Here is a 10,807-nt window from a genome sequence, read left to right as displayed (position 1 = left end):
ATACCATCACAAATATATAGAAATATGTATTTATGAATAAATAGAACATATTCTGCTATATGAAGAACATTGGAATGTCGGGTTAATGCACTTGAGAATATGCAATAGGGTTTGCGTGCGAGTAGTATGTTACTTTATTTTTTGCTCCATTTACTTATTTGGCGAATACGTTAATACAATCGCGATATTCTTAGTTTGGCTTTTTGCCTGCATCAGGTTAATAGCACGCAAGCAAAAACTTTTTACTTTCAACTTGTAATACTTGCGCTACCTGATGCACGCAAAAAGCTTACTTCTAGTAGAGTTAGCGTGCGAGCAGAAGCATTAAATATCACTCTGCTTGTAGTCTGGCCCAAAATATTTTCTGATTTCTATACCGAACATGCAGTCCAGAAAGTCAATTTTATTTATTTTTTGTTTGTTTTATTATTCTTATTTTGATGTCTGACTTATGTATACTTAAAGAAACTTGTCCAGAATGAGTTAACTGGAACATATATATCCCAAAAGTAAGTTTATTAAATGGTCATTATAGCCGAAAAATGTGATGCTCTAATGTCTAGTTGGCACAAGGGGTTAAATTAGCACTTGGGAGCAGCAGAACACTCCTGGGCCCTAGCAGAAACTGTCACTGACTCAATTAGTAGCGATAGTTGCATGACCCAGTGTGTTACTAGAGCTGCTGCTCTGCAGCTCCCTGATTTGATACTTTAACTATGCGTTTAACCACATTTGCAGGGATTAAACACGTAATATTGCGGGGTTGCCAGTTTTAATATTATTGTTCAAATGAAATAGAGCACATATCTTTTTTACTATAATGGCCCTTTTATAAACTTACTTTTGGGTACATATATTCCAGTTAACTCTTCTGTACAAGTTCCTGTAATTATTATATATATATATATAATTATACATAAGTCAGGCTGGTAATAAAGGCTGGTGTGCATTTGTGAAATAAATATAGAGAATTTGTGCTTTTGAATGGTAGAATTAAAGTAAAAGCTAACATTTGTATAATTATTTGCGGACTTTGAGATTGCTGGGGTTAAACACACAGTAATGCAGGGTTACTAGTTTTGAAATGATATTCTCTAATAAAATAGAGCATGTAATTTGTCAACTAAAATGGCCCTGTAACATTAGTAATATATACATTGTTATTTGCAAAACATGGTGCAATAATACAATACTGTAACAGAGCATTTTTCATGTTTATGTCCCTTTAATAATATATTTAAAGTTAAGTGAATGGTTTAAGCATGAGCACATCTCTAAGAAAGATTATTTGAAATTATGTTTTTTTGTGAACACATTTCAACTATGCGGGATGCACCTAATAACTATAAATACTGTGAACTCATGATCAGGTAGTCACAGACTGATATGATACCCATTTTTTTTCTTTCATGATTCAGATAGAGCATGTAATTTTAAGCAAATTTCTAATTAGTAGTAGTGCTTGCTGATTGGTGGCTACATTTCTGTCTATATTTGTTCATTGTTTAGTTTGCATTTGTAGGCTTAAAGGAATACTAAACCCATATTTTTTTATTCAGATAGAGAATGCAATTTTAAGCAACTTTCTCATTTACTCCTATTATTCATTTTTCTTCATTCTCTTGCTATCTTTATTTGAAAAGCAGAAATGTAAAGCTTAGGAGCTGGCCCATTTTAGGTTCAGAAATGTAAAGCTTAGGAGCTGGACCATTTTAGGTTCAGCACCCTGGATAGCGCTTGTTTATTGGTGGCTACATTTAGTCACCAATCAGCAAGCGGTACCCAGGTGCTAAACCAAAAATGGGCTGGCTCCTAAGCTTACATATTGCTTTTCAAATAAAGATAGCAAGAGGACAAAGAAAAATTGATAATAGGAGTAAATTGGAAAGTTGCTTAAAATTGCATGCTGTATGTGAAAATGTGGGTTTAGTATTCCTTTATAAATAGACTGAAAACACCTTGTAATAACAAGTTATTTATGTTAAACTGCAGCAGAATATTATAACAGTTAAGTTTCAACATTTTTAAAACAAATTAACGTTTTATAGAAAAAAATAATTCAATAGAAAAGACCCCAGCCACTATTTGACTTATTTTGAGGAATAATTCTGGGCTTTAGTCTGTAGGCTAGTCATTGTCCTAATGTGAGTATAAAGTACATTGTTTTGCAGTTGTTATCTAGTAAAGTCAAATAGGGAATGTTATGTAGCAGGGTCAGCCTTAATAAGTCAACATAGTTCATTTCAAGTTCTGAGAATTACAAAATCTTCACATTTCAGAGCTAAATTGCACAAATATGGGGCAAAATATATAATGAAAGTATATATTACAAGATTGTTTCATTACCCATAACTACACATTTTATATAATTTCAAGATGTTTACTGTCCCTCCAAATGCTTGTTTTAGTAAACTGTTAAGCTACTTGTCAGTCAGTATATAATTTCTGTGTGTACACATTAATAAGTAGGTGTGTCTATAAATGTGCTCATTTGCCTATAAATGTATGTGTGTGAGAGATAGAGTGTTGCAGGCAAAGAAAGTGTGCAAAGTATGAATGAACTGCTTGGACACCCTGCAGTAAGAGCAAAAGATGCACTCCCTGCCAGTCTCCACCTCCTCTTGCAGCTTGAACTTATAACTGCCAAGCTGTATTAAATCTAACAACACACCGAGGACAGCCTGACTCCTGAGCACATTACTAGCAGAGAACAACAGGATTCCATCTGGACTCAGCAAATCTCGGCCACTAGCAGCCCCTGTGTTACACACTGTGCTGAACCCCGGACTTGAGACTGAATACAGAAGAACAGAACTTCTCATCTTTGCAGAGTTTTTTTGGATCATATAGTTTTTGCTCCTGCTCTTGTAAAGATTTCAGACTGCAGGAGGATATGTTAGGCTTCAGGGTGATGGTTCAGTGTCACTACCTGCTTGGCTGTTTTGTAGGTAGGTGTTTTTTTTTCTATTGCTTATTGTGTTGTTATTATAGGGCATGCACTTTTGTACTAAAGTGTTAATCAAAGTGAGAAAAAATACATTAATTTCAAAGTTAGTGTTTAGCTATAAGGTTGTATAATGTCATTTAGTAAAGTGTAAACATTTAGTAAATAGTCCACATATAATATCATAGAAAAGAAAGAGGAGTTAACCACTTTTTTTTTTTTAGTTCTTACTACATTTTAATAACTAATAACCATCAAGCCTTGGAGTTTATAATTCTTATAAAGTTAATATATGAAGTTAAATTACTCCACTTTATTTACAATTTTTTGGAACCTGTTTATGTAAAGAGGTCATAGATCAAAATGCTTTGGGACTTGTTTATAACAAGTGAGTTTACAAGTAGAGTTAAAGGGATATAAGTCCCAGAATATCACAGTTGTGTGGCTAGCGCTGTTGATTGGATCAGCTGCAGTTTCCACTCTGCACTAGCAGTGCTCTGCAGGTTCGTACTTTAAATTTGTGTTTTTACCCATTTTTGGTGCAGAATCCCTAGTGATAAAATAACATGCTCCAGCAAATTAGAGCGTCATCACTATAATGGCCCTTTAAATATAAATATGCATTTTTATCTTTAAAAAATGCTGCTGTTTGACTTAATGGAAAATTAAAGAGGACTGCAGCCACCAGCATTTTCCACTGTCCTCTGAAAGTACACACCCATGGTTTAGGAACATGCAGGCTCTGGATTGGCTAGGAGTGTGCCTGCAGCCAATCAGGATACATACCTGCGTAATGCCAGTGTCCTTAGCATTTTTAAGAAGTTGACCAATGGCGTTTTGACCATTTTTATTTAACTTTTTATTATTTGTGGGGTAATTTATGGATGTGTATGCCCCTTTAAGAATAATACACTTTGTATGTTTTAAACCAGTTTCTAAATTAGTTATGATGAGTACAAAGATGATAAAAAAAAACTCTTCCCACTTTGAGTTTAGTGAAACACAATACTGAAAAAAAAGAAGAAAAATAAATAATTTGTAAAATGTTATTATATGAAAAAAAGGCTTCATCAAAAAGCACAGAAACTTTATGTAATCTGCACCACTTTTATATTAGATTTTATCACCTGAGTTAACACAATTCTCAAAAATATGCAGGGACATAAATAAAATTCACCCATCCAAAACAATGTTCCCTTTAATCCTTTACAAGCTGTGTGTACAAAATATTGTCTGTGCAACTTTATGAAAACACAGTTCAGATATGTTCACCGTTAGATTAAAGAACCAAAGTTACAGAACTTACAAAAATGACAATTGAGCAACCCTTATATACACTGTTTTTCTTATGTGCTCTGAATTAAAAATTATGGGCACATATTTTAAACATTTGCAGAGAACATTGATGCTAATTAATATATTTGAAAAAGCTTTCTAAAAATAGTAATTAAATTAATTAATAGTGTAAAAGATGTAATAATTATATTGTAAATAACTAGCAATTAACTGGATTCCTTTCTGGGGGGTTTTACATTTGTTTTTAACTTTCTCACTTTTTCAACTTTTTTTCAACCTGTTTTCATTTCCAGAATAAAAATGTACATGAACAAAGAGAGTATCCAAATGAATTATATTACAAATGTTTGTCTTCCAATACATTTTAAGCTTTTTAGCTAAATTTTTAACAGTGGGTTTTATAGTATCTATATGATGCACATATTATTATGTTCATTTCATTTCTATTTTGCCCCTTTTGTAATATGCTACAATATCTTGGCACCCTTGCCAGTCATTCCTCATTTATGGAATCTTCCTGAGCACAACTTGCAATGATCTGTTTTGTAATTTATTGTGTATCTATTAAACATACAGTTTGTGTGTGGCCACTAATTACTACATCTATGATTATCAGTGGAACGTTTCTGTACCAAAGAGCTTACAATCTAACACACATGAACTAAGTAAGCTGAATGCTAGAGAAGAAATTGGCATTTTTTAAAGAATTTCTAGTAAAGAGCTTAGGTTTATATAATAATAATAATTTGTGATTTATATAGCGCTTTTCTCCCTTTGAGACTCAAAGCACTTTACAAGTATATCAACATAAAGACATGCAAGTTAGGAGTTTCTGAAGGTCAGATAAGCGGACTGAATGCCTATTTATAGTAAATGTTAACTGATAATCTGAATTACAAAGGTGATAGTACCATTTAAAATTTTGAGAATACACATTTTTATTTTTATTTTAAAAATGTCCTAAAAATATGTGAGATGTAGGGAAATAATTAACCCAGTTTTTGTTGCAAGTAATTAAATAATGATTTGGTATTTGCCAGCAGACCAGCTAAGGACTAAATATCTTTGCTTCAGCAATGAGTAACAGTGTTTATTGTGTCTACTGTATAAATGAAGTTTCCTAACCTTTAATTGGCACATTATATTATAATTGATTGCAGACCCTTGAAGCTTCAAAGGGGTTAACCTATATCCCATCAATCCAATTAAAACATTTTTATGCATTGTGGGAAAATCTCTGGAAATAACATTAGTGTTCTGAATGATTTGTGTTCTTTTGCCTTCACTGATAATTTGTCACATGGAAGATTCATTAAATCAAATTAAAAGGGACAATAAACAATAGATTTGCTAATTTCTGGCAAGAATTTTGGAAGTTTTTACTTTAAACAAAACACATGTTTAAGGCTAAAAAGGATATTGTATTATAGCTACCCCCCGCCACACACACACACAAGGTAAGTAAACAGCTCCACAACTGTAGTGGAAAAAAATATATAGGTAGATATTTTTTGTGTCATCTGGAAATGTCTCTGTATAGCTATGTATGGCTTATTATTCAAGTGGGGAATTTATGTTGGCTTATTTGTAAAAGGCTACAAACCTCATCCTGTATTTATTTAGAAAAATAAAAAATAAAACAAAATTATTTGAAAGAAAATACTTAAAGGAGGTATAACTAAATACAAAAAAACAGTGTTAAATGTGGCTAAATGTAACTTTCTGAATAATTTTGTAATATATTTTTGTCTTCAATTTTTTTTTCTAAATCCTATTGTTTTAGTGACTGATAAGGGGCATTGATCTTGTATTAAGATGTAGCCATTTTAGCAATACTAATAATGAATGCAAATATATCCATAATGCTATTGTAGAGGCCAGTTAGCTTTATTTTTGTATTCAGTTATCAAATGCCTTAATAACTTTGTGGCAGGGACAGAGAGACCTGAGTAAAGAAGCAATGGATTTCTCGCAGTGTATACAAGAATACGTTTTGGAAGTTTTATTGAATGGAAGATATAATGAGGCAGTTTATAGCACTTACACCTTTGTTAGAGTTTACACTTTGTAGATGAAAAAATACCCAGTAATAGGATCATTTATAAGACAGCATATCCAGCCATATATATACTGTATATTCACATATATGAGGTTATAGGGTTTGGGGTAATTCGCCAGATTCTTTAGGCTATAAATATATAAAAATATGTATTTGTATATATATATATATATATATATACATATGCAGTTAACCTTTTTCTACAAGATAAAGGTTTTATGTGAAAGACATCTTTGTTTTCATTTAAAGCGATGGCAAACTCTGTTAAATACATTTACATATTTGTAAATTAAAGTGACATTATACTATAAATGTTCTTCCCTTAAATGTGTTTCCAGTTATTAATTTTACCTGGTAGTGTGTATTAAAGGGACAGTCTACTCCAGATTTTTTATTGTTTAAAAAAAATAGATAATCTCTTTATTACCCATTCCCCCATTCCCCAGTTTTGCATAACCAACACAGTTATATTAATACTCATATTACCTCTGTGATTACCTTGTGTCTAAGCCTCTGCAGACTGCCCCCTTACCTCAGTGCTTTTGACAGACATGCAGTTTAGCTAATCAGTACAGACTCCTAAATAATTCCACGGACGTGAGCACAATGTTATCTATATGACACACATTAACTAGTACTGTCTAACTGTGAAAAACTTTCAAAATGCTCTGAGGTAAGAGGCGTTTTTCATTGGTTTTAGAAATCATTTTGAGCCTACCTAGGTTTAGCTTTTCAAAAATACCACCAAGGGAACAAAGCAAATTTGATGATAAAAGTACATTGGAAAGTTGTTTAAAATTACATGCCCTATCTGAATACTGAAACTTTCATTTTGACTAAACTGTACCTTTAAATTGTTTATAATTAGCTGCTTAACCTTTCAGTTGTCATTTAAAATAGCTGATTTTGTCTGTTAAAACTGCTACTTATATGAATACTGCAGTATTCTCAATAGAAAGCTAGCCAAAGAAATCAACCTCCTAGTGAGGGTTGGAGAGAGAGTCCAGTCCATTTAAAATAGCGCTCCTGCTGATGTTTGGAATATAATGAACTCTTGTCAGCTACTTGCCTGAGTACATTGTCCTTTAAGCATCATGGGTATCTAAGTATTTTGTTCTTTGAAACCGTAACCTATTTAAATGAGTTAAGCATGCAGGGAAATCAGATTTCCTTATATTATTACTTTCTGTACATGCACACGCTTCTTTATATTATCTCTTCCTGTATACCAAAGCCCAAGACTTAGAACAATTGAAAATTAACATTGTATTGCTTATTTCTCCTCCTAACCCCCATTGGGAGTATAAATTCTTCTGCTGGCTATGTTTGCTCAGCTTTTCTATAGCCAATACCTAAGTATAGAAACTTTCAGTATAGGTAGGGATACCACTGGCAAAATCAGCTATTTATAATGCTGAAATAAAGGCAAATTAACTATTTATAATTGTAATACACTCCAGCAGTTAAAACTGATATTTGAGAACAAATTAAGGGGATACTGAACCTAACCTTTTTCTTTATTGACTCAGTTAGAGCATACAATTTTAAGCAACTTTCTAATTTACTCATTTGATCAATTTTTATTCATTCTCTTGATATCTTTATTTGAAAAAGCAGGAATGTAAGCTTACAAGCCGGCCCATCATTGGTTAAGCACCTCGGTAGCGCTTGCTGATTGGTGGCTACATTTATACACCAATCAGGAAGCGCTACCCAGTTTCTGAACCAAAGATGGGCCGGCTCGTAAGCTTACATTCCTGCTTTTTCAAATAAAGATACCAAGAGAAAACAAAGAAAAATTGATAATAGGAGTAAATTAGAAGTTGCGTAAAATTGCATGCTTTATCTGAATCATGAAAGAAAAAAAATTGGTCCAGTGTCCCATTTAGGGTACACTGTCTCTTTAAGCTTTACAAATACCATACCAGTATACCATCTCTTTAATTTCTATGCTTGTTGAATTATTCTTACAATTCCTGATAAAACTTTACATTGACTTTATTTTTTTTCTTCACCACAAAACTATTTTAAACACAGAACCATACATTTTGAGGTCATATTCAAATTATATGGTCCATCCTTTTTCCTATTTATTTTCAAACCTCAGACTGTCCTGCATCATTACAGCAACAAAAGTGGATTTTCAAAATGATACCGAGACCTTTGGTAACGTTTTCTTGTGTCTGATACCGGAAACATTCTTTTCGGTTATAAAAGTATCACATACATATGTGTAAATGCAAGTGTTTCATACCTTTAGAGACAAAGTTTAAAGGGACGGTAAAGTCAAGGTTTAGATAGAACATCTGAGCTCCTATGAGCCTACTTAGGTTTACTTTTCATCAAAGGATACCAAAAAATTTAAGCAAATTTGATAATAGAAGTGAATTGGAAAGTTGTTTAAAATGAGATGCTCTATCTAAATCGTTAAAGTTTAAAGAGATATGAACCCCAAAAATATTCTTAAGTGACGACAGAGCATACAATTTTTAAACATTTCCAATTTACGTCTGTTATCAAATTTACTTTGTTCCCATGGTATTCTTTGTTGAAGAGATACCTAGGTAGGCATCTGAAGCACTACATGCAGGAAATAGTGCTGCCCTCTAGTGCTCTTGCAAATGGATAACATTCTTGCAAAACTGCTGCCATATAGTGTTCCAGACACGTGCACTCTCCTGAGCTTATGTCCCTGCTTTTCAACAAAAGATATGCTTTTCAACAAAAGATACCATGACAATTTGTTAAAAGAAGTAAATTAGAAAGTTATTTCAAATTGCATGCTCTATCTGAATCACTAACAAAAAACTGGGGTTTCATGTTAATTTTGACTTTACTGTCCCTTTAAATTAGGGGTTTCAAAGAAAATGCAGCTTTTACGTTGTTTGAAGGCAAAGTTGAGTTAAAAAAGTTGCGTTAAAGGGCCATTAAAGTGTAAAAATGACATGATTTAATCCATTAAAGCGTTAGCGACACTGTAATGCTCTGTGTTTATCCCCCCGAAAAAGGGGCAAAATACATACTTAAAGGGACAGTCTAGTCAAAATAAACTTTCATGATTCAGATAGGGCATGTCATTTTGAACAACTTTCCAATTTACTTTTATCATCAAATTTGCTTTGTTCTCTAAGCCTTTGAAGGCTGCCTCTTATCTGAATGCATTATTTTTTTAAATGGATGTTCTTTTTTTGAAAATTAAACTTTTCATTTTATTGTACTTTTGGGGCTTGTCACTGTCAACCAATAAAGCTTTGGTAGTATTTCTTATCAGCCATCGGAGTTCTATCCCACGGACCAGCTATGTACATACATGTACTTCCAAGTTTTAAAATCCACATAAATAGCTTTGACGTTTTTCATGAAAAACTATGTTTCAACCAGTTTAAACAATGCTCTTTCATTTGCATGATAGAACTTTGTTGACTTAAATTAATTTTAAAAGTTGCTAGCTCTGATCTTTTTGACAGTTTGCATTGTAAATCAGCAGAAGACCCCTGTGCCACTTTAAACACTTTAAATTTCTATTTATTGCATATAGATAGATGATAGATAGATATATAGATAGATAGATACACAGAGAGATAGATAGATAGATAGATAGATAGATAGATAGATAGATAGATAGATAGATGTGTGGGTTTTAAAATCAAATATTCTTGATGTAAAATTAGTTATCACATAGTAACATTGTAAAGTAGTAACATAGTAACATAGTAGATGAGGTTGAAAAAAAACTAAAAAAATTACAAAAAGCTTTACCAGTTAATCTTAAATAATCCCAATAAATGGTGACCCATTTAATACTAGCAATCATATCCATGAATTTTGTTTCTAGACAGAAATGTATCCAAACAATTTTTAAATGTATCTAGGTTATTGGCATTCACTCCTTTGGTAATGAGTTCCACAATTTTATTGCTCTTACAGTGAAAAAACGTTTCCTTTGCAGGAGATTAAATCTCCTTTCCTCCAACCTTAAATTGTGACCTCTTGTCACAAACAATTTTCTTGGAATAAACAGAGCTTCTGCCATCTCTGTATATGGGCCTTGAATATATTTATATAAAGTAATCATGTCACCTCTCAAGCGCCTTTTTTCTAAAGAAAACAGACCCAGTTTGGCTAGCCTCTCCTCATAGCTTAAATTCTCCATTCTCCTTATTAGCTTTGTGGCCCTTCTCTGAACTTTTTCTAGTTCTGCAATATCTTTTTTTCTAACAGTGGAAAGGCAAAAGGTGGTTCCATTGTAAATATGGTAATATAAAGATTAACACTGGTTTAGAAACAAATTACAATAAATATATACTATATACTATACTATGTATAAATATACACTATTATATTAGTGACTGTATCATGGCACACATGCTAGGCAACATGTTGCCCTTGAGGCAGAAATATCTGAATCTGTTGCTTGTTATATCCTGTACAAACCAGGTCAATTTCTCACCCAGAATGATCCAACATTATGGAGCCCAAACTGGGACTCAGGTAGATTGACACTTTTC

The 10,807-nt window shown here is 32.6% G+C and overlaps 1 protein-coding gene across 1 annotated transcript in view; it reads left to right on the top strand.

Moving 5' to 3' along the window:
- The first annotated feature begins 2,646 nt into the window (after window positions 1-2,646).
- APCDD1L (APC down-regulated 1 like) overlaps window positions 2,647-10,807 on the top strand; it is a 278,044-nt gene continuing 269,883 nt past the window's right edge. The window contains exon 1 of the mRNA XM_053704714.1: window positions 2,647-2,948. Within this exon, the coding sequence (XP_053560689.1) occupies window positions 2,894-2,948 (55 nt within the window). The 5' untranslated portion in view covers window positions 2,647-2,893. The remainder of the gene's footprint in view (window positions 2,949-10,807) is intronic.

The sequence above is a fragment of the Bombina bombina genome, chromosome 1 (assembly GCF_027579735.1).
Source record: "Bombina bombina isolate aBomBom1 chromosome 1, aBomBom1.pri, whole genome shotgun sequence".
Taxonomy (NCBI): domain Eukaryota; kingdom Metazoa; phylum Chordata; class Amphibia; order Anura; family Bombinatoridae; genus Bombina; species Bombina bombina.
Note: the sequence above shows the minus strand (reverse complement) of the source record. Positions and strands in the feature narration are given on the sequence as shown.